Source organism: Corvus kubaryi, unplaced genomic scaffold (assembly GCF_017639235.1).
Source record: "Corvus kubaryi isolate FWS band 111438036 unplaced genomic scaffold, C.kubaryi_AGA036_p1.0 36967, whole genome shotgun sequence".
In the NCBI taxonomy this organism is placed as follows: Eukaryota; Metazoa; Chordata; class Aves; order Passeriformes; family Corvidae; genus Corvus; species Corvus kubaryi.
The window spans coordinates 79,693-102,385 of NW_024580996.1; the positions used below are offsets into that span (position 1 = coordinate 79,693).

General features: G+C 53.2%; 6 protein-coding genes across 25 annotated transcripts in view; 4 read left to right on the top strand and 2 right to left on the bottom strand.

The window, feature by feature from the left end:
* LOC121660850 (keratinocyte proline-rich protein-like) overlaps positions 1–1,141 on the top strand; it is a 3,850-nt gene extending 2,709 nt beyond the window's left edge. For 2 of the 3 annotated variants that reach the window (XM_042020409.1, XM_042020408.1), the window contains one exon: positions 49–1,141. In XM_042020409.1, the coding sequence (XP_041876343.1) occupies positions 49–258 (210 nt within the window). In that variant the 3' untranslated portion in view covers positions 259–1,141. Of the gene's footprint in view, positions 1–15 lie in introns of all 3 variants that reach the window. The other variant, XM_042020407.1, reaches the window with a different exon arrangement.
* A 5,179-nt stretch (positions 1,142–6,320) lies between these two features.
* Positions 6,321–8,662, bottom strand: LOC121660851 (proline-rich protein 9-like). Its single transcript, XM_042020410.1, has 2 exons — positions 8,557–8,662; positions 6,321–7,199 (listed from the first exon to the last, which is right to left on the bottom strand). Exon 2 carries the CDS (start codon positions 7,153–7,155, stop codon positions 6,676–6,678), a length of 480 nt encoding a protein of 159 aa, XP_041876344.1. The 5' UTR covers positions 7,156–7,199; positions 8,557–8,662; the 3' UTR covers positions 6,321–6,675.
* Positions 8,663–8,729: 67 nt separating this feature from the next.
* On the top strand, positions 8,730–18,428 carry LOC121660848 (vegetative cell wall protein gp1-like). The gene is made up of 2 exons (XM_042020404.1): positions 8,730–11,231; positions 16,854–18,428. The coding sequence occupies exons 1-2, from the start codon at positions 10,258–10,260 to the stop codon at positions 17,059–17,061; spliced, it is 1,182 nt and encodes a 393-aa protein (XP_041876338.1). The 5' UTR covers positions 8,730–10,257; the 3' UTR covers positions 17,062–18,428.
* On the bottom strand, positions 13,394–17,589 carry LOC121660847 (keratin-associated protein 16-1-like). 18 transcript variants are annotated; one of them, XM_042020391.1, is made up of 4 exons: positions 17,568–17,589; positions 15,125–16,759; positions 15,035–15,079; positions 13,394–14,899 (listed from the first exon to the last, which is right to left on the bottom strand). In XM_042020391.1, exons 2-4 carry the CDS (start codon positions 16,736–16,738, stop codon positions 13,703–13,705), a joined length of 2,856 nt encoding a protein of 951 aa, XP_041876325.1. In that variant the 5' UTR covers positions 16,739–16,759; positions 17,568–17,589; the 3' UTR covers positions 13,394–13,702. The 18 variants fall into 18 exon arrangements, with proteins under 18 accessions (XP_041876325.1, XP_041876334.1, XP_041876331.1 ...); XM_042020400.1 differs by having other exon boundaries at positions 13,394–15,104; positions 15,150–15,169; positions 15,512–16,759; positions 17,568–17,588; XM_042020397.1 differs by lacking the exon at positions 15,035–15,079 and having other exon boundaries at positions 13,394–14,854; positions 15,158–16,759.
* A 94-nt stretch (positions 18,429–18,522) lies between the features above and the next one.
* Positions 18,523–21,447, top strand: LOC121660849. The gene is made up of 2 exons (XM_042020406.1): positions 18,523–19,158; positions 20,573–21,447. The coding sequence occupies exons 1-2, from the start codon at positions 18,843–18,845 to the stop codon at positions 21,307–21,309; spliced, it is 1,053 nt and encodes a 350-aa protein (XP_041876340.1). The 5' UTR covers positions 18,523–18,842; the 3' UTR covers positions 21,310–21,447.
* A 663-nt stretch (positions 21,448–22,110) lies between these two features.
* Positions 22,111–22,693, top strand: part of LOC121660836 (neurofilament heavy polypeptide-like) — an 11,026-nt gene continuing 10,443 nt past the window's right edge. Inside the window, exons 1-2 of the mRNA XM_042020354.1 lie at positions 22,111–22,148; positions 22,304–22,308. Coding sequence (XP_041876288.1) covers positions 22,111–22,148; positions 22,304–22,308 — 43 coding nt within the window. The remainder of the gene's footprint in view (positions 22,149–22,303; positions 22,309–22,693) is intronic.

Here is a 22,693-nt window from a genome sequence, read left to right on the forward strand (position 1 = left end):
GTCCCGTGCTCCCAGGAGAAGCAGCAGTGCAAGGAAATCCCGGTGTCTATCCCAGAAAAACAGGAATGCAAGGAAACCCCTGGCCCGATCCCAGTGCCACTCCCTGACCCTACACCGTGCTCCCAGGAAAAGCAGGAATGCCAGGAGATCCCGGTGCCCATCCCGGCTCCCTGCCCCGAGCCGGAGCAGCGCTCCCTTCCCGAGAAATTCCCTCCCATGGAGCAGCAGCTGGAGCAGCCCGGCCTGTGGCAGAAGTAGAGGTGAAAATCCCGATCCAGGAGATTTTTTTTCCCCCCTCGCATCCAGAGGTTTTTCCAAGCCTTTTTTTTTGTTGTTGTTGTTTTGAACCCCCTGCAGAGCTTTTGTCAGGAATTCCTTCCAGCCGCCCCTCCCGCTAACGCGTTGTCCTCTACTAACAGCAGGGAATTCCCGTCGGGAATGGCTTCCAGCAGGGTTGTAGTTGTGCCTTCACCTGAATTCCTGCCCTTTCTCCCAATCCCACGGCTTTGGAATGCCCAGAGAACTCCTCGCCGGGGGGGGGGCCCCCCCCCGAAAGAAAAAAAAATCACGGAACAAGGCAGGGATCATGAAGTTAAAAAAACAACCCCAAATCCAGGGAAGGGCTCATCCCCTTTTTCCTGCCTTCCTCCCCGGATTGCAGCTCCCACCTGGAATTTAGGCGGTTTTCCCCTCTAAACAACCAGAATCCGCCGCCGAAATGCTCAAAACTTTCCAAATCGGGGATTAGGGCTGAATATTTGGTGGAATTAAAAATTATCCTTTGGGATCCAGGGGAGGGGGAAAGGAAGATTTTTGGGATAGATCTGTAGGAACCCGAGCTCTCTCTCCCCTTGAATTTCCTCGGAGGCGTCAAAGAACAGCTCAGGCCGAGAATATTCCTGGCAATTTTATGGATAATTAACTCCACTCCAGACATGTTTGGAAAGGGATTAACCCCGGGCGTGGCTCGGACGGGATAAAGGAGGAATCCCAAATCCCACGCGGAGCTGTCTCCATTCCAGCCGGGAATGTTTCGCCCCCGTTGGTGTTGGGGATTTTGTCTCTCGGTTTTCGGCTGATTTTGGATCCAGGATTTGTTGCACTGTGAAAATTCCACAATAAAAACGACTTTGAGTACCGAGTTTTGGGAAGTTTTGTTCCGGGTCGGTGGGGAATTTTATACCAGTTTTATACCAGGTTTTGGGGATTTTGATGCCAAGTTTGGGGGAATTTTATGCCAAGTTTTGGGAATTTTTATGCCAAGTTGGGGGGATTTTTATATCAAATCGTGGGGCTTTCTATATCAAGTTTTGGGGATTTTTATTCCGAGTTGTGGCAATTTTTATTCAAAGTTGTGGGGATTTTAATGCCAAGTTTTGGGGATTTTTATACCAAGTTTTAGGGATTTTTATGCCAAATTGGGGGCATTTATATGCCAAGATTCAGAGATTTCTATGCCAAGTTTTGGGGATTTTTATACCAAGTTTTAGGAATTTTTGTGCCGAATTGTGGGGATTTTTATTCAAAGTTGTGGGGGGTTTTATACCAAGTTTTGGGGATTTTTATACCAGGTTTTGGGGATTTTTATGCCAAGTTCTGGAGATTTTTGTTCCAAGTTTGGGGATTTTTATAACAAATTGTGGGGATTTTTATTCAAATTGGTGGGGATTTCTATGCCAAGTTTTGGGGATTTTTATGCCAAGTTTTGGGGATTTTTATATCAAACTGTGGGGGGATTTATTCAAAGTTGTGGGGATTTCTATGCCAAGTTTTGGGGATTTTTATGCCAAGTTGTGGGAATTTTTATACCAAATTGTGGGGGTTTTAACACCAATTTTAAGGGGGTTTTGTACCAAGTTTTGGCGATTTTTATACTAAATCGCGGGGAGTTTTATGCCAAGTTTTGAGGATTTTTGTACCAAGTTTGGGGAATTTTTATACCAAGTTGTGGGGATTTTTAATGGCTTCTCCTGAGCAAGAAACAGCTTCTGTTCAATGTTACAAAATTCCAGAGGTTCTTTTCCTCTCTAAATCCACGGACGGGCCGTGCCTGGTGTTTGTGTGTGTTTCAAGTTGATTTTTTTGGGGGGGAAAACAAAAGAGAAAGAGAAGCAAAGACGGGAATAAAGCGACAACAAAACCATCAGGAAGCAGCCACGAGGTCATTCCATCATTTTATTGCACCACATCCCAAACCGAACTCGGAATTAAAGCAGCCCCACGATTTCTTTTTTATTCTTATTGCTGTTATTTGAACTTAATTGACCGCGTCTCGTTATGAGGCAATTTCTGCTGGCAAGCAAAGGAGGCGGCTGCACATTCCCGGGAGCCAGGAGAGGTGGGAAAAGCAGCGTTTGGGATTCGGGATCGGCATCTTGGAGGGTTCTACTTCTGCTTGGGGCACTGCTGCTGCTGCTGGGGGAGGCTCTTCACGCCGGCCTTGGCCTGGCCTTTGGGGGCCTGGCTTTGCTGCACCCCCTTGGCAACGGCCCCACACTTCTCCTGGCACTGGGGAGGGATCTGCTGCTGCTGCTTCTGCTGCTGGGACATCCTGGAAAAGCCCTGGAATTGAAAAGCAGGGAGAGAATGGAGCCATTTTTAAGCCCGGCCTAAATTCGCCGTTTTGGGGTGTGGAGGTTTCAGGCGGTGCCTCAGCTTCGAGATCAACACAATTTGAAGTTAATCCTGGAGCCAAACCGGGCAGCTCCTGGGATTAAACCTCTGAGGACGCTGCAGTTCAGCCCCGATTTTGGGGAGTTCCGTTTCCTGCCCCTTATTGGGGTTTTTTTGGATCCCATCCCATTCCCTACGGGATCGGCCGCTCTGTGAGGGATCAGGGAACAACTGTGCCTAAAACGAGGACCAGAGGCCAGTTAGACCCAGCCTAACAGAGCCAGGAAAAGGCTGCAGAGCTGAGGAGAAGACAAATGGCATGAGAGGTTTTCCTTCCTCCCCTCTGCTCACGTTTTCCTGGAATTTCGACTTTAAAAAGCCCGGGAAAAAAACAAAAAAAGCAGATTTGGAGGAAAACGGAGCTCAAGGAGAAGCTCGAAGAAAAGCAGGAGAAGAGGAGCAGAAAACTGGAAAAGTCTCAGGACTGGGAGTTTTGACAGGGAAAAATCCTTTGATACCAATCCCAGTATTTGATACCAATCCCAATATTTGATAATATTCCCAGTATTTGATAATATTCCCAATATTTGATAATATTCCCAATATTTGATACCAGTTTTTGGAACCACCACGTCCCTGCCCAGCTCCTTGAGACCCCCAGAGCAGGAGCCACACCCAGGGCCATGAAACTCGGGTGGATTGAGGATTTTATCCGGGGAATCGGAACCGGGATCCCCGGAAATCCAGGAGGCAGCAGAACCCTGTGCCCATGGATTCGAACCTTTGGTTATCCATGGGATTCTCACCAGTTCAGGAAAAGTTATCTCGGGGTTCCTCTCCAAAGAGTCCCAAACCACCATCCAGAGCCTCAGAAATTCCCAAAATTCCTTGATGTGCTTTTTCCCCCCGTGCAAGCAGAATTTTCGAGGAGACAACTCAAGATTGGGCAAGAAAAGGGCGAAAAATCCCTTTTTTTTTTTTTTTTCCCTGACGCCAGGGCACCAAAATCCCTCACCCTGGCAGCGAAAGGGGCAGGGAAGGACTCACCTGGTGCGTCCTGCTCGAGGAGGGAGGCAAGGAGAAGCCGCTGCAGGTGTGGAGCTTCCCGAAGGAGAGGCTTTTATATCCCTGTGGGGGAGCTGATGACTCCAGCCTAAACTCGGTGACCAGAATCTTTCACAACCAGAACCGGCTGCGCTCCCACCCCCTGGACCTCAGTCAAAGCCTGGGACAGATCCCTGCTCTCCCGGCTGCGGGGGGTTGGGTGTTTTTTCACGGAAGGCACACCCAGGGCTGCTCATCACGGGATAATTTATTAATAATTCGCCTCGTCCCCGTCCTGGGCAGAGATCCCACAAAGAACCGGGGAATGAATTTTAGGGATTGCTTTGGTCTGAGTGGGGTTGGGAATCTCTTGCAGCTCCTGGGATCCCAGTTTTGAGCTCGGTGATTCTGGATTTTGCTGTTTCCTTTCTCTAATTCCCATCCCGAAAACGGGAATGAAACATTTTATTTTCCCAAGAAATCAGGAAGATTTTCCCTGATTTTTCCTTGCACTTCCCCCAAGATTTTCCCTGATTTTTCCTTCCACTTTCCTGCAGCTTTTCATTGACCAACTTCATTTTTCATGGATTTCATCCCTTTTTTACCGACTCTGGGTTTAGTTCACTGAAGCTGCGGCAGAATTCCTTTTTTTTCCCTGGGGAGGGATCCGTGCTGCAGGAGAATTTTGATCCCCTGGGAATTTTTCCAAGGAAGGAAAAGAGGAAAAGGCCCTGTGGGGTCACAGCTTTGGGAATTACAGCCCTGTCCCGTTCAGGAATGTGGGAGAGGTGGAAAAATCCAGAATCCCAGAATTGCTGAGGTTGGAAAAGATCTCCAAGGTCATGGAGTCCAACCTTTGGCCAATCCCCACCTGAGCATCATGTCCCCTTCTCCAGCCACATCCTGCTCTTTCCACAGGAAAATTCCCAACAATTCCTGGCTGTTGTTCCCAAAAATCTCTGGGGTTTTTTCCCAAAAATCTCTGGCTGTTTTTCCCAAAAATCTCTGGCTGTTCTTCCCAAAAATCTCTGGCTTTTTTTCCCCAAAATTCCTGGCTGTTCTTCCCAAAAATCTCGGGCTGTTTTTCCCAACAATCCCTGGCTGCTCTTCCCAACAGCCCTTGTGTGTGTCCATCGTTATCCAGCTGTTGGTGTCGGATCATCCACATCACCCCCTGATTTTCCAGGCTCCTCCACCTCGGCCCTGATGAAATATCCCTAATTCTTTGCAAATATCCTGGGAATTCCAGCAATTCCCGGTGCTGACCACAGCTGCATTGGAGAGCCGTGTGTCAACACCTTTTCCTCCCGGTGCAGGAAGTGGCAGGAGCACAGCAGGTCCCTCCTGCCACTTCCTCTGGATTTTCCAGGTGCTCCCACGATCCCCGTTCCCAGGGAGAGCAGGGGAAATTCCAGGTGATGGATCGGGATGAAGGGGCTCCAAAATCAGGTGACTCATGGATCGCAGGAGCTCCACGTGGTTCCTGACTTAAACCTTTGCCAGGCCTTCACGAGGCCACAGAAGTGGCACTGCAGAGCTTGGATCCCCAAAGGTTTGGGTTCCTCGGGAGGAATTCGAGATGCAAATTCCTCCGTTCCCCATTGTTTTCCTGGGAATATCCAGTCCAGGTGTGTTCAGGTGTAGGGGTTGGTTTTTTCCCCACGATTCCTGACTAAAAGCCTTTTTCCCCCATTTCCTTGCTGTCACCTTTTCCACGCCCCCATGAGGACACAAAAGTGGCATCTCCCAGGCACTCCTGAGGCACAGCTTGGATCCCCAAAGGTTTGGGTTCCTCGGGAGGAGCCCGAGGTGCAAATTCCTCATTTCCCCATCGTTTTCCCGGGAATTTCCACTCCTGCTCTCCGCAGGCGAGCTCAGGTGTTTGCCTTCCCCATTCTTTGCCTCCCCTGATCCCCGTCTGAGGGTGTCACCTCCCGGTGTCACCTCCTGGTGTCGACAGCAAGGGACACAAAGAGGAACCTGCTCCTCGCCTCCCCACCTGCACATTACAAAGGCGATTTGGAAACAACGTTGGCACACACCTGAGCGTAAAGATCTCCCTTTTCTTCTCCAGATTAGATGCTCCCCACCCTTCCCATAATGAGGGGGTAGGTGGGGAGCAATTTCAGCATTCCCAGACATGGAAATGGGGCGGCCAGAATGGAGCCAGAGATGAAGAAAGCCACAGGTGCAAGCTGGGACACAGCGGGAGCTTTATCACAGAAATTTGGGGGGGGTTTTATGGGTTTAACTCCCTCCAGACAACGGGGTCGCCTTCAGCTTCGAATTTATCCCAAATAAAGATGTATTTGTATTTATTTAAAATGTTATTGGGCTTTTCAGATGTTCAATTCCTTCTGCATTAATTTAAGGCTTTCTTCCACTTAAATTCACCTTTTAACGGTTTCTAGGATTTGCCTCCAAAATCCCAGGCTGTGAAGACCAAAATTCTGCCTGAAAACCAAATTTCTATCAATATTTTCAGAGGTGTCTCAGAATAGAATTGACCAATGATGATTTCCTTCTAGAATTGCTCCGTATCAAAATCATTTTTACTTCAGGCACAAAACCTTCCCCAACCACTTTTGCAAATGGAATTTAAGGAAGATATTTCGGGGTCTGAAGACGTGGAAAAGGGGAGAAGAAAGACAAAAGACACCTGGTGCCATCAATGGTCAATTTTTATTGCTGCATAGAGAATTTACAAGACGGGGAAGAGACAAGAGGAAAAGGGAAGAGGAAAAGCGTCGACGTCTTCCACCACCAGCTGCTGACAGCACTTCCCGAGATTCCCAACGTTAAAATATCGGGAATGCCCACGGAAAAACGCCGGCACAGCAGGAGAAGAAGTGAAAACACAGGAAACACTCAGAGAGAAAACATTTTCCAAGGCGAAGAAAACGTGGGATAATCACAAGAGGTCTCGTTGCGTTGTCGATGCGTCCGCGCCGTGTTTTCCATCCCGGACCCCGCGGATTCGACCCTTCACGGGTCACCGGGGTCAGGCCCGGATCGGGATCAGCAGGGGCGGGAGCAGGCGGGCTGCAGGCACACGGCCTCGCACGACTCCACGCACTTGGTGCTGCACTCCTCGGTCTGGCACTGCTCCACGCACTTGGTGACGCACTGGGGGGCACAGGGCTCCGGGCACTGGGCGGGGCACTGCGGGGCGCAGACGTCCACGCACTGCGGGGCGCAGACCTCGACGCACTGGGTGGCACAGGGCTTGGCGCAGACATCCACGCACTGCGGGGCGCAGACATCCACGCACTGCGGGGCGCAGACGTCCACGCACTGCGGGGCGCAGCTGGTGGCGCACTGGGTGGCACAGGGCTCCACGCACTGGGTGGCACAGCTGGTGGCACAGCTGGTGGCGCAGGGGGCCTGGCAGACCTCGACGCACTTCGTGGCGCAGGGCTCCACGCACTTGCCGCACTTCTGCAGGCAGATGGGCGGCGGCAGGCAGGGCTGCTTGCACTGCTCGTAGTAGTACGACATCCTGGGGAGGTGCTGGGGCAGCGGGGAAGAGCTGGGAGAAGAAGCTGGGAAAAGACAAAGAAACAATCACGGGTGTTGGTGGGTGGTGATCGAGGCGCCGTTCGCGCCGTGAGGGCTTGGGGGGTTTGGTGTTCGGCGGAGGGAAGGAATGTTGGGAAAATCTGCCGGCGTCAAGGATTTCTGGATTCTGGAGTTGGAAGGGACCCACAGGGATCCTCGAGTCCAGCTCTTCAGGGAGCGGCGCCTACAGGGATCAAAGGCATGAGCTCGGTGTTGGGAGCACCGTGGGCTGGGCTGATCCCAGGGTGTTGATGGAATTAATGGTGCCAGAGGATCCCTTCCTTCATTGGGAGCCTCAAGCCATAAATCCTGAATTTTGTGGGATTGCCCAGAGTTAAACTTTTTGGAAGCCATAACACGAAAATTCCTTATTTCCTTATTTTCTCAGCTGTTCCGGGGCTTATCTCTTCCTTATCAGATCCTCACACCCACCAGGACACGTCCCCCATGCTGGGAATTCCCAACCACAAAGCCCAGAGGCCACAGATCCCACCATGGAATCATGGAATGATTTGGGCTGGGAGGGATCTTCAAGATCATCTCGTTCCAACCCACTGCCACCAGACCAAGCTGCTCCAAGACCTGTCCAACCTGGCCTTGGACACTTTCAGGGATGGGGAATCCATGGAATAATCTGGGCCAGGGCCTCACCGCCCTCACAGTTTCTTCCCAATATCCAATCTAATTTTCCCATATTTTACTCTCAATTCTTTCTCCCGTGTCCTGTCCCTGCAGTTCCTGAGGAAAAATCCCTCTCCAGCTTCCCTGGAGCCCCTGCAGATCGTGGATCTGTGGTCTCCACAGGCTGAACATTCCCAGCTCTCCCATCCTGAAGATCCTCGGGATCCTGGGACGTCACCGGAGTTGTCCCAGAATTAATGGGGCTCATCCTTCCACGGGGGAAGGGTTGGCCCAGAGGCTGCAGCTCCCATCTCCAGCTCATTTCCTCCTCTTGCCTTCTCCCAGAGGTCTCCCCTGGCTTTGCCCGCAGGAATCCTGCAGCTCCCTCCTTCTGGATAAACCTTCCTCCCACCCATCCGGTTTGAAGTCCCAGGAGCTCCTCCGTGGCATCCATTAATTTATTTCATTCCCAGCCTTAATGAGACAGGAACAAATTAACCAGGACGGAACAGGAGGGAGGAGAAGAGGCAGCCACAGTTCTGGAGGAGGTGACTTTTCCAAGCTGCTCCAGGCAGAGACGACTCTAAATAAAATCCCCAATTCCAGGACAAATCCCAGAAGAGAAGCACGGGAGCCAAGCTCTCCCGTGACGAGGAATGAACTCTCTTTTCTACAAGATATCCTGATAAAGATTCCCTGATCAAGCCAAGGAGGACTTACCGGGTCACCGGTCCTGGCGAGCGACGGAGAAGCCAAAGGAACTGGCGGGAGCCTCCAAATCCAAACCTTTTATACCACCGGAGTGGCGTCAGCTCCGGAAATGCGGGAGCCCAGGGGGATGGACAACTGACCACAAACTGCCCCAGCAGGCTCCACCTCCACATGCTTGGCATGTTTGTTTGCATCCTAATTTTTGGTGGAAGCCCTCTTCCAGGAAAGCAGGTGATGCTGAGTCGGCCCCGCTCCCATCCCGGTCATGCGGTTCCCAATGGGAATGGCGGAGTCATCACAAAAAAAAAAAAGAAACCCAGCAGGTGCTGAATTAATTGGTTTTCAGAAAGGGATTTAACGAGCTGGGATGTTTCCATGGCCTTATTTCCATAAATGTTGGGGTGATAGCTGGGGTTTTTCCAACGTGGGATGGCTGTTATTAGGGAAGATGGATAATTAATTGGATTTGCTATGAGAAATACCCCGTCCTAATTCTCATGGAAAGACACAACCAATCCTCCAGTGCTCCCACAAAAGCTTGAGGTCCCTGTTTTCCTGATAAATTAATTTACTTCATTCATCCAACCCGTTTCTCTCTGGGAATTAACACCGTCCACGCTTGGGAATTCCAACGGGGACACGACTCCAGTTCCTTTGAGGACATTTTCAAGCCATTCCAGGCTCATTTTAAAGACAATTTTCCCTCCCAGGCAAGTGCAGAAAGCTCCACTTTAAGTGGGATTTAGGCCCAGGATACAATTTTTATTGAAGTTTTGCCGATTATGGAAAATCCTTGTTTCTCCCAGATATTCCAATCCCAGAGGTGGGAACGTGACCATCACAGAAATGCTAAATAGGAAAAAAAACCCCAAACCCAAGGAAGCCAGCACGAGCAGCACGTCCTGTTTACACCCCAAAGCCGGAGTCTCCCAGAGAATTCCGGGCATCAGCACCAGCTCCTTCCCAGTGTTTACGCCGGGAATTCCAGCCGGAGCTGACGGATCTCCACGGTTTTTGCCACCTCATGGGTGGCTCAGCTTTTCCACAGGCTCGGCTCCTCACGTGCAGCTTCTCCCCCTGCTCCAGAGGCTCCGCTGCCCTGGAGGCTTTTCCGAGGATAAATTGGGACTTGCCGAGCGTGGTTTGCTCATCTTAAACACCTCCTTTGCCACGGGAGGAGAAACTGCACCCAGCAGACCTCGGATTTGGGAGCTGAATTTTTTGGCAGATGAATCCCTCCTCATTTTCTCCTCCTGGAGATGCTGGGAGTGGGAATTCATCCCCAGAGCAGCTTCCAACCCTTATCTTCCCGAGGAGTATCCCACATTCCGGTTGGAAGAGCTCCTCATTATCTCCTCAGGCTCCGGGCTCACCTCAAAACCATCTCTGAGAACCGGTCCTGCACCTCCCTTTCTACCCTGAGTTATTTTACACCCGGTTGTTACCTTTGATTAGAGAGAAACTGGGGCCTTCCAAAAGTGGGCATTTCGGGAGACGTAAATGGATCCGCGCTTCCAACACGTGGGAACATCACGGGGTTGGATTGTTATCCCTAATTACTCTCATTTGGGAATCTCCATTACGTTTATGGGCAATTGGAGTCATTGGAGTCGTCACGTTGGTGTCGGTGAGTCAGGACCCCGCAGCCACGTCCTTTGGTGGCTCCCGTGACTCGTCCCAGAGCGGGTCGGGTGTTCCAGAGGGAATTCCATGAGGCCAGCGCCCCCCATTCCGAGTGTCCGGTCCCGTCTTGTGCTGAAAGGCCAAAGATTTTGCAGGATCCCAAAATTCCTGAGGTTGGGAAAGATCTCCCAGAGCATCGAGTCCAAGCTGTGCCTGGTCTCCACCTGGACACCCAAACCAACATCCCGGGATCCCTCGTACACCTCCAGGGATCCCTCGGACACCTCCAGGGATGGCCACTCCAACCCTCCCTGGGCAGCCCCTCCCAAGACCTGGCCGCCCTTTCCAGGAGGGATTTTCCCAAATATCCACCCTGAGCCTCCCCTGGCACAGCTCGAGGCTGTTCCCTCTTGTGCTGGCCCCGTTCCCTGCGATCAGATCCCAAATCCCCCCTGGAAGAGCCTGAAATTCCCGCTGGATCCCCCTTTTCTCCGGGATGAGCCCCCCCAGCTCCCTCAGGACTCTCCTTCTCCTGCTGCTCCAGCCCCGCTCCCATCCCTGGCCCCGCTCCAGCTCCTCCAGGTCCCTCTTTCCAGGTCTGGAACGGGGTCGAGGTCCAACCCCTCCAATCCCGTGCAGGATTCCCATTTTCCCGAGCAAGAAGAGGAATTTTTTTCCTGTGTGTTTCTGAATGATTCCCGCAGAAATCAGGGATTCTCCCCATTTCCCTGCCCAAACCCTCCACACCTGGTCACAGTTAAACCTCCCGGGCCTTCATCAGACCCAACTTTCCTCTCTCCTCATTCCCGCAAGGTCCCGGGGAAGGTGGGAGGCTCCAAGCCCGAACCCAGGGCAGCTTCCAGGTGGCTCCAGGAATCCTGGAATTGCTGGGATGCCAGGAGGATGAGCGGAGGGGACAATTACGCCTCACATGGACACGAGCAGCTCCTTCAGTCCGTGCCCGAGGGACAATTCGGATCCAGCCGTGATATCATCGCTTCTGGGGCCCGGAGGAACCCAAATCCCACCGTCCCGGCCTCTTTTCCTGTTTACTCCGGAAGGTGAGCGCTCAGTGAAGAATGACAATGAGCACCCGAGTCATTAAATCTGGGAATTAAATCTGGGAAGGAGGAATTGGCTGCGGTTACGGGGAAAAAAAATTCCTCACCGCTTTTATCTCTTTGCCTTCGCGCTGCTGCAGGTGTTCGCTTGGATTGCCTCAAGTTTTCCAGGAAAAATCTCTGGATTTCCTCTGGAAATGTTCTTTTTTAATTTTAGCGGATAAAATTGTTTTGATCCCCAAGGGAATTTTAGAGCTCGGAGAATTCATCTGACAGAGGAACCAGGGGGATTCTACACCATTTTCTTACAGTGAGCAGCAATTTTCTGCCTGTTTTTAATCTCACGGGTGTAGAATAAACACCCGGGTGCTCAGGGAGGAAGAATTCCTGGGGTTTTTTTTTTATTTTTCCTACAGCACCGCCTGGAAATGATGTTTCTGCTCTCTGCTGCTCGGAGGCGATTTCAAATCCGAATTATATGCACACGTGAAGGATTAAATATCCTGCCAGCACCACACCAGAATGGAAAAATCTTATCCAAAAGCCATTTTGTTTTCCACCTATAATTTATTTCCCAGAATACTGGGGGCTTTGGGAGCGGGAGCGAAAGAAATCGTTGCTTGCAGGGGATTTTAATGAATTCTAAAAGAATTTTGGAGTCAAATTCAACCCCACAGAGAGCTTTTGTGCCCCAGCCTGCTGGGAGAGGAGGAACCGGAGGAGCTGCGAGGGCGGAGCTCGCAGGTTGTCACCGACCTCGGGGGCATCTCCAGAGGAGCCGGTGGCTATTCCCAGACGGTCCCGCCCCGTCTGCCGCCGCCCCCGCTCCTCCCGCCCGCGTTCCAAGCGGGATTTGCTCCAACAAACCCTCCCCGGGCCCGGCTCCCCGCTGGAAACCCGCGGAGCGCAGCCCTGGGAGTCCCCGGGGCCCGGCCGGAGTCCCGCGTGAAGGATTTGGGGATTTGGGGATTTGGGGATTTGGGGATTTGGGGCTGAGGAGGGAGCGGTGGGAGCTCTGGGGGAGCGCTTGGAAAAGTCCCCGGTTTGGGGGTTTCCAGGTCTTTTTGCAGCCCGTGGGAATGAGCTGGGATGTCAGATATTGATCTGGGATGTCAGATATTGAGCTGGGATATCAGACATTGAGCTGGGATATCAGACATTGATCTGGGATATCAGATATTGATGTGGGATATCAGACATGGATCTGGGATGTCAGACATGGATCTGGGATATCAGACATTGATCTGGGATATCAGATATTGATTCTGGGATGTCACACATTGATCTGGGATATCAGATATTGATCTGGGATATCAGATACTGAGCTGGGATATCAGACATTGATCTGGGATATCAGATATTGATCTGGGATGTCAGATATTGAGCTGGGATGTCAGACATTGATCTGGGATATCAGATATTGATCTGGGATATCAGACATTGAGCTGGGATATCAGATATTGAGCTGGGATATCAGATATTGATCTATCACACATTGATCTGGGATGTCAGATATTGATCTGGGATGTCAGATATTGAGCTGGGATATCAGACATTGATCTGGGATATCAGATATTGATCTGGGATGTCACACATTGATCTGGGATATCAGATATTGATCTGGGATATCAGATATTGATCTGGGATGTCACACATTGATCTGGGATATCAGATATTGATCTGGGATATCAGATATTGATCTGGGATATCAGACATGGATCTGGGATGTCAGATATTGATCTGGGATGTCAGATATTGATCTGGGATATCAGACATTGAGCTGGGATATCAAGCCAGTGGCAGGATTGAAGCAATGGCTGGAGCTGCGCCAGGGGCTGGGAATTGGGGTGGATTTTTGGAAAAGGTTCTTCCCACTGGAGTGTGGGAGTGCTGAGCAAGCTCCCCAGGGAACGGTCATGATCCCAAACCTGCCAGAGCTCCAGGACAACACTCCCAGGGACAGGGTGGGATTTTGGGGTGTCTTGGGCAGGGCCAGGAGTTGGGTTTGATGACCCCTATGTGTCCTTTCCAGCTCAGGGCATTCCATGATTCCATCAGACCTTCCCAAGCATTCTCGGGGCTGCCACTTTACAAAAATCGGGATTTTAGGGAAGAAATTGAAAGGATAAAGGGCGAGAAGTGAAGGAGATGCACGAGGCCAATGCCAAGATCGTTTCTTTTATTACTTCAGACATGGAAAGGAAAAGATCACAAGGAAGAACAAAGAGGGAAATTCCTCTCTCCACACTTCCAGTGCGAGGAGGAACTGTGGAATCTTTCTCCCAGGGAACGTTCCCGGGGGCACAAAATCGCTCGGTTACATCCCGCGAGGAAAGGCGCTTTCTTGAGGTAAAACCAGCAGGAACGGTGCAGAACACGAGGAAAAAAGAGGATTTACTCTTCCTTTGGAGATTCCACAGGGAAACCCCCACAGGGAGCGGGGCCTCCTTAGGATCCCACCCCGGAGCCCCTCAGGGAGCCCGGAATTTCGGGCAGCGGACACCGGCGCAGGAAACGGAGCAGCGCTGGCCACACACCGGGCAGGTCTGGGTGACACAGGTGGTGGGACAGGAGTCCGCACACCTGGTGACAGCCTGGACACCCCCGCGGCACTGCGGGGCACAGGGGGTGGCACAGCAGGGATCCGCGCACGGAGGGGCACGGCTGGGGACGCAGCAGGGGGGTTGGCAGGTGGTGGCACGGGTGGTCACTCCCTGGCAGCAGGGGTCTTGGCACGTGGTCAATCCCTGGCAGCAGGGGGCTTGGCACGTGGTGGTGCAGGTGGTCACTCCCTGGCAGCAGGGGTCTTGGCACGTGGTCACTCCCTGGCAGCAGGGGTCTTGGCACGTGGTGGTGCAGGTGGTCACTCCCTGGCAGCAGGGGGCTTGGCACGTGGTGGTGCAGGTGGTCACTCCCTGGCAACAGGGGTTTTGGCAGGTGGTCACTCCCTGGCAGCAGGGGACTTGGCACGTGGTGGTGCAGGTGGTCACTCCCTGGCAGCAGGGATCCACACATCTGGTGGCACATCTGGTGGCACAACACGGATCTTGGCACGTGGTGACGCACTTCGTCACCTCCTGGCAGCAGGGATCCACACACGTGGTGGTGCATTTGGTGACCTCCTGGCAGCATGGGTCAACACACCTGGTGGCACATCTGGTGGCACAACACGGATCTTGGCAGGTGGTGACGCACTTTGTCACCTCCTGGCAGCAGGGATCCACACACCTGGTGGTGCACTTGGTCACCTCCTGGCAGCAGGGATCTTGGCACGTGCTGATGCGCTTGGTCACTCCCTGGCAACACGGATCCACACACCTGGTGGCACATCTGGTGACACAGCAGGGATTCTGGCACGTGGTGACACACTTGGTGACTTCCTGACAACACGGATCCACACACGTGGTGACCTCCTGGCAGCAGGGATCCACACATCTGGTGGTACATTTGGTGACCTCCTGGCAGCAGGGATCCACACATCTGGTGGTACATTTGGTGACCTCCTGACAGCAGGGATCCACACATCTGGTGGTACATTTGGTGACCTCCTGGCAGCAGGGATCCTGGCACGTGGTGACACACTTGGTGACTTCCTGACAACACGGATCCACACACGTGGTGACTTCCCGGCAGCAGGGATCAACACATCTGGTTCTGCACTTGGTGACCTCCTGACAACACGGATCCACACACTTGGTGATGCACTTGGTGACCTCCCGGCAGCAGGGGTCTTGGCATGTGGTGACACACTTGGTCACTTCCTGACAACACGGATCCACACACTTGGTGACACACTTGGTGACCTCCCGACAGCGGGGATCAACACATCTGGTTCTGCACTTGGTGACCTCCCTGCAGCAGGGATCCACACATCTGGTGGTACATTTGGTGACCTCCCGGCAGCAGGGATCCTGGCACGTGGTGACACACTTGGTGACCTCCCGACAACATGGATCCACACACGTGGTGATGCACTTGGTGACCTCTTGACAACAGGGATCCACACACCTGGTCACACAACGCGGGTCTTGGCACATGGCGGAGCACTTGGACACTTTCTTGTAACACGGATCCACACACCTGGTGCTGCACTTGGTCCCCTTCTTGGAACAGGGATCTCCACATCTGGTGCTGGACTTGGCCCCTTTCCTGCACCACGGAATCACCCACGGGCTGCTCCACTTGGTCACTTTCTTGCAGCAGGGGTCGTAACACGGCGTGAGGCACTTGGCGGCTTTCTTGCCACACGGATTCACACAGACGGTCGTGTACTTGGTCACCTCCTGACAGCACGGATCCACACACGTGGTGACACACTTGGTCACCTCCTGACAGCACGGATCCACACACGTGCTGACACACTTGGTCACCTCCTGACAGCACGGATCCACACACGTGCTGACACACTTGGTCACCTCCTGACAGCACGGATCCACACACGTGGTGCACGTGGTCACTTCCTTGCAGCAGGGATCTTGGCATGTGGTGGAGCACTTGGTGACCTCCTTACAACATGGATCCACACACGTGGTCGAGCACTTGGTGACCTCCTTGCAGCACGGGTCCACACACGTGGTGGTGCACGTGGTCACTTCCTTGCAGCAGGGATCTTGACATGTGGTGACACACTTGGTGACCTCCTTGCAGCACGGGTCCACACATGTTGTGATGCACTTGGTGACCTCCTTACAACATGGATCCACACACGTGGTGGTGCACTTGGTCACCTCTTTACAACAGGGATCAACACATGTCCTGGTGCACGTGGTCACTTCCTTGCAGCAGGGATCTTGGCATGTGGTGACACACTTGGTGACCTCCTGGCAGCAGGGATCAACACATGTTGTGGTGCACTTGGTCACCTCCTGGCAACAGGGGTCCGCACACGTGGTGGTGCACTTGGTGACCTCTTGACAACACGGATCCTGGCACGTGGTGGTGCGCGTGGTGGTGCACGTGGTGGTGCACGTGGTGACTCCCTTACAACACGGATCTTGGCACGTGGTGACACATTTGGTGACCTCCTGGCAACATGGATCCACACACGTCGTGGTGCACTTGGTGACCTCCTGACTGCACGGATCTTGGCACGTGGTTGTGCGCTTGCTGACCTCCTGACCGCACGCATCCTGGCAGGTTGTGGAGCACTTGGCCACCTCCTGGCTGCAGGAACCCCGGCTCGTGGTGCTGCACTCGGTCACCCGGCAGCAGCAGCAGCAGGGGTTGCCACACGCGCCCCTGGCCACCCCCTGGCAGCGTGGGGGGACGCACGTGGCGGCCACGAGGCCGCACGGATCGGCACAGCCGGCGGCTGCGCCCAGGCCCCCCAGGCTGACGTAGGTGGTGGTGCCGGGGTAGCAGCCGGGGCTCACGCGCGGAGGGAGGCACTGGAAGCTGCCGCTGGTGCCGCAGGGATCCAGGCTGGACCTCACGGGGAAGCTTCTCACCAGGACGGCGGGAGGGGGGATGCAGATCTGGCTCAGCGGGCAACCGGTCGGGCGGCGCATTTTTGGGGGGAAGGGGGGAGGCTGGAAAGAGGAAAGGGATAAAATTGAAAAGGTGTGAAAACCCAGACATTCCGGGCTGCTTTATACACGAAATTAAATTAGTCTTTTTCCACAGAACCCCAAACCAGGAAAACAGCCGTGGCGAGGAAGTGACTCCACGTGGAAGCATTTCAGGCAAATTTGTGGCTATTTTCAACCAACTTCCTCTGAAAACAGGAAGGAAAAATTATTTGGGCTCCTTTAGGTTTCCTGGAGGGTCTGAAGCCTCCACCTGCCCACCGCTCCCCTCAGTTTGGGATGGATCTTTGCCAATCCTTCTCTAATTTCACCCAAAAAGGCTTCAGCTTGCCCTGCCCTCATCCAGAGGACACCAGTGGAGGCTCCGTGCTGGAAAACCTCCCCAAGGAAAGGCTCTGCCGCGGTTGCTTTTCCCACAAAATCCACCCGGCTCTTCCCACCCAGGTTTTTCCTTCCAGGCACGGCCTTCCCTGGCAGCCTGAAAGTCTCCACTCCTTATCTCCCCTCCCACTTCTCCCCTTTGAAGTCCCAACCTGGGACTTTTGATCTCTCCCAACGCCAACAATTCCCTGGGTGAAACAGGGGAGCAAAGTCAGTGAGGAGAGAGAGAATTTGGTCCTCCTTGATGGAGAAAGAGCAAAACCCACAGCAAATAAACCCCAGAGAAGACGGAACTAAAACTTGGGGAATCCCAACCCCGAATCTCCCCACGCAGAAACACTTTAAAGTCTCTGAATTTGCTTCTGCAAGGCTTCAAAATGAAATAAACCCAACCACGAGGTGACTTCCCGGGAAACCGAGCCGGACTTACCCAATTCTCCACCAGCAAGCACCAAATGAAACCAGAAATGGCTTGAGGAGCAGGACAATAGGAATCCTTTTATAGGATTTCGGAGTCGGTGGCTCCGGAAGTGAGACACCTCAGGGGTATGGAAATCAAATATTTAATAATCCAGACCTGCTCCACTCCAATCCTTCAATTACTTCGCTCGCCATTATAATTTTTAATGTCGCCGAGGTGGGACATGAGACTCTATGACTACCAGGAATTCCCCATCCACGTATTTCCTACGGACTGGGAAATGCGGAGCGGATGAGCCAGCCTGGAAACAATCCCCCTCAGGATTAAACTCTGGAAAAAAAAACGCTGCTTTGGTGCATTTCCTTGCAGAGCTCAGGAGTGGAGGCGGGATGGGACTCTGGAAGGGGCTCACAATATTCCTTCTGCAGGGAATTTTATTCCCCATAATCTGGTCACGGTTTTCCCTCGATCCAGCTTGCTCTGGGGACCTCTGGGAGGAGCCTCTCCATGAATATTTTGGACGGCTCAAAGCGGCCCCAGGATCATCCCCAAGTCTTTTCCAGGGTGGGCGAATCCTTCAGCATCTCCCAATCCACCTTTTCCTCAAGGTCCCTGGAACACCTGGGTGGCTTCGGTTGGTCTTGAGCTCTGGGACCCGAATCGGATGCAGCTCCAGATGTGGTGCAGGGATCCCTCGGACACCTCCAGGGATGGCCACTCCAAGCCTCCCTGGCAGCCCCTCCCAAGGCCTGGCCGCCCTTTCCAGGAGGGATTTCCCCAAATATCCACCCTGAGCCTCCCCTGGCACAGCTCGAGGCCGTTCCCTCTTGTCCTGGCCCCATTCGCTGGGATAAGATCCCAAATCCCCCCTGGAAGAGCCCCAAATTCCCCCTGGATCCCCCTTTTCTTTGGGATGAGTCCCCCCAGCTCCCTCAGGACTCTCCATTCCCTTCTCCTGCTGCTCCAGCCCCGCTCCCATCCCTGGCCCCGCTCCAGCCCCCCAGACCAGGCACGATTCCTTCTTTCCATGATTGTCCAGAACTGGGCGCAGCCCTGGACATTCCCCTCCCCAGTGCCCAGGGGACAATCCCTGCCCTGGTCCCCGCTGGTCAGTTTTGCCACAATTCTTTGATTTTTTTATTAATACAAATTGGATTTGTTTGATTTGTTGGCATTTTGGCCGTTGTGCTCCGGGAAACCTCCCCATTTTGAGGCTCTCCAGGATCTTCCGGGACCTCTCCCGTGTGTCCCAACTCCACCAGGTGACACCAAGGGCGATGAAGGATGAACTCTTTGATCACAGTGGCCTTCGGGCTGATTTTTGTGCCCATTTCTGGTGCCAGGAGGTCACACCCCGACCAAGAAAGTGACAAACTTCACGCAGCCGTCGCAGCTCGGAGACGCCGTTTTCTCCCCGCGGAAAAGTTGTCCCTGCCTGGAAAAGAAGGAAGAGAGCCCCAACCAGTTCCCGTGAGACATCAAAGAGTCTGGAATTCCTCCTCTGCTCGCTGCCACCCCGCCCGGAGTCAGCCGGTGACACAACCAGGGACAGGAGTGACTCGCACCGGAGGCGAGGCCGTTTTCCACCCGGAGACCAAGGGCAGGTTTGGGCTCTTCTTCCTCCAAATTTGAGTATCCAGTGTGGGCATTTGTGGTTATTTCCTGGAAATCAACAAATTTGGGATTCGTGACCTCTTGGGTTGGGAGTTTGCTGCTGATCACAGGAAAAATTTCCTCCTTTTCTTGCTTTTCTGTTCAAACTGCCCAAAAAGAGCTTTTCTTGCTCAAATCTGCTCTCAGCCAAATGATTCCAATGATTTCCCAACGTTTTTTGGGGGGCGGAATGGCAACAGATTTGATTCACGTTCTCAGGTTTATGCATTTCAAGCTGGGTAGAATTCAGCTGGTTTTGGGTAAAATGAGGGGAAAAGGGTGGTGGTCACTCCTCCGGTCACCTGCCTGCTCTTCACTCATCCCTCACGAGGACAACGCCACCGTCACGACAACGGAGACGGGATTTGAGTCAGAACTTCGGAAAACATCACGAGACGAGCGGTGAGGGAAGAGTTTCCAGCAGCTCCGTGAAAAAAAAACAGGACAGAAAAAGGTCAGGCGTGGCTAAAAATAAACGAATTCCCCAAATCCCACATCCCATCCTGCCCCTAATGGACCTCGTGAGGTGTTGGGCTGGAGGATGTTGGAGCATCCCAAAAACCTGCCCCGTGACCAGGTGATTACTGAAGAGCCGGCCCGGAATCCACTCATTTCCCAAATTCCTCCCTGGCGTCTGCGGGGCCACGTGAATTCCTGAGCTCCAGGTCCGGCTCCAGCCACGGAAATAGGCGTTTTCCATTAAAAATAATTAGGCAAATCACCCCTGGCGGGGCAGAGGCGGAGCGAGGCCGTGGGGAGCTCTGGGGTGCCTGGGGCTCCCCGTCTCCAGAGGCCCGGGAACACACCAGGCACATCCCGGGATTACTCGGCCACGTCTGCGCTGCTGATCCCGACCCAGGTGAGTCTCCCTGGGATCCTACAAATCCTGGTGTTTGTTTTCTGGAATAGATTCCAGGGGAAGCTGGAAAAGGGGGATTTACGGCTCTCAATTTCCTCGGGGATAAAGGTTTCAAAGGGTAAAAATCTTCCGTCGTGCTGGCTCGGCTGTCATTCCAGAATTCCCATGGACCCTCTGGAAAATTCCTGTTGTCCCAGCACTGGGTTTAGAGGGATAAAACCCCATCCTGCCAGGAGATCCAGGACCCATTCCAAACAACTGGAAAAGGGAAAAACAACTGGAGAAGGGGAGGGAGCTGCTTGGAATTGATGAACCCGAAAACGTGAATCAAAGCTGTTGTTATCCCAAAAAAAATGCTGGCAAATTGTTGGAATTGTTTGGCTGAGAGCAGATTTTAATAAGAAAAGCTGCGTTTGGGAGTTTGAAGAGGAAAGAGAAGAACTGAGGAATGTTTTCCTGGTTTTTCAGGGCATTAGGTGTGAAATTGTTCTTTTTCTTCCAGGTCTCTGTGGCAGAGAGATGAATTCCCAGTGCCCGCCCTGTTCCTGCCTGGAAGAGGCCGCCCAGAGCAATCCCTGCTCTCCCTGTGCCGTGGAGCAGAATTCCCAGGCGGATCCCTGCCCGTGCCAGGATGTTTGTCCCTCCTGTCCCTGTGACCCCCCTCAGATCCCGCTCAGGGTCACCTCCCCATCCCTCCCCACAGACTCTGGGAGTTGCGCGGAAGCCGATCCCATGAAAACCCTGAGCTCAGGAGAGGAACCCTTCACCATCGAGACCCCCGGCATGTGCGTGATGACGTTCCCGCTCCAGAAATCCATCCTGACCGTGGAGCTGTGCTCCCTGGACACCCCGGAGACCTTCCCGCTGTGCCAGGAGGAGCGTTGTGTCACCGAAACAGCTGGGACCTGCCTGGAAAACCTGGAAAAGCTCTCCCAGGAGCTCCCCGTCTCAGCTCTGGAGCCCTGCACCCTCGAGGTGCTGGAGTTGGGCGCGGAGGAGCCCTGCCAGGCTCAGGGAGCAATCCTGGGGGATCCCTGCGCATCCCAAAGCGGGATTTCCACGGATCCATGTGCATCCACGGGGCCGTGCCAGTCCCAGGGACTTGAGGACGCCGGAGATCCCAAGGACAGCAGATCCCAAACGTCCCCACGGGCCCCGTTCCGCCTCAACTCCTGCACTTCCAGCATCGTGGAGCGCTGCCTTTCCCGCTGCCAGAGCTGGTTCCGGGGCAAGAAATAGGATTGGGATCGGTGGGAGAAAGGAAAGGGGGTCCCGGCCCTGCTCGGGTGAGTCTCAGCTTCCCACAAAAGTTACAAAAGAGAGGAAATTGCTTCATGTGAAATAAAAAAAAACCCCAAAAAGCTGCTTTTCAATCAATCATCTCTTAATTACTCTCTCATTTTCATTGCCTAACGAGAAGTGCAATAAATAATGGGAAAAGATTCCCGGTGGGAATTGCAGCCAGGGCCCTGTTTCGTCACCTGCTGCCTTTTGGCTTCCCACGGATGAACGAGGAGGTTCAGAGCCTGCCTTCCTCCAGCTACGGCTTTGTTGTTCCGTGCTTTATCCTCCTTCCCAATGGCTTTTCCCATTAAAATGATGGGAATACTGAGGAAAGCAAATTTTCCTCGGAAATAGAACTCAAGGAGCTCCTTCCCCACGGAGGAGGATTTTTTTAGGGAATTCTGAGCTGGATCTGAGTTTGGGGAGCACCAGCAGCACCCCAGGGCTGGCGCTGCTCCTTTTGGGGATTTTTTGGGAAGCTCATCCTGGAGCCGGAATCCAGCCTGGAATCCACATTTTCCTGGGATGAGTCCCCAGCTCCAGACACTCCTCCAGGCATGGAGAATTCCAGTTAAACCAGTGGCTCCCACTGTTCCAAAGGCTCAGAACCCCTCAGAACCCTCAGGGGAGGTGGATTTTGTCCGGGGGCTCCGTTGGGAGCTCCAAAATCCAGAAGGAATGGATAAGAAACTTCTGGGAATGTTTGGGAAGTGTCAGAGCCCATCCCAGCTCCCATCCCGGTGTCACCAGCCAGAAATGCCGCTGGAAAACCGGGCAGGCCACTGGGAGAACTGGTAGGGCCTGGATTCCACAGTCCCCTGTGTCCAGCAGGGGAGAGCTGCTCCCTCCTTCCTGCCCCAGCGGCTTCATCCAGGTCTGTCCTGGTTTCCATGGAATTAGGAGAGATTCCGCGTTTTCCTGAACCGCTGTGATAAATCTGCTTCCGAAGGGAAGGTCGGGATTTGAGAGCAGGAACAGGGAGTCCTTATGTTTTGGGAAATCTGGGCTAAAGATGAAAAGAAATCCAGCCGGGGACTTGGATGGGAAACTCCCGAAAAATGGGGTTAAAACATCCCGAGGAATTGAGGGAAAAGATCCCGAGGAATTGGGGGAAAAGATCCCGAGGAATTGAGGGGAAAAGATCCCAAGGAATTGAGGGGAAAAGATCCCGAGGAATTGGGAGAAAAGATCCCGAGGAATTGGGGGAAAAGATCCCAAGGAATTGGGGGAAAGATCCCAAGGAATTGAGGGGAAAGATCCCGAGGAACTGGGGGGAAAGATCCCAAGGAATTGGGGGAAAGATCCCAAGGAATTGGGGGAAAGATCCCGAGGAATTGAG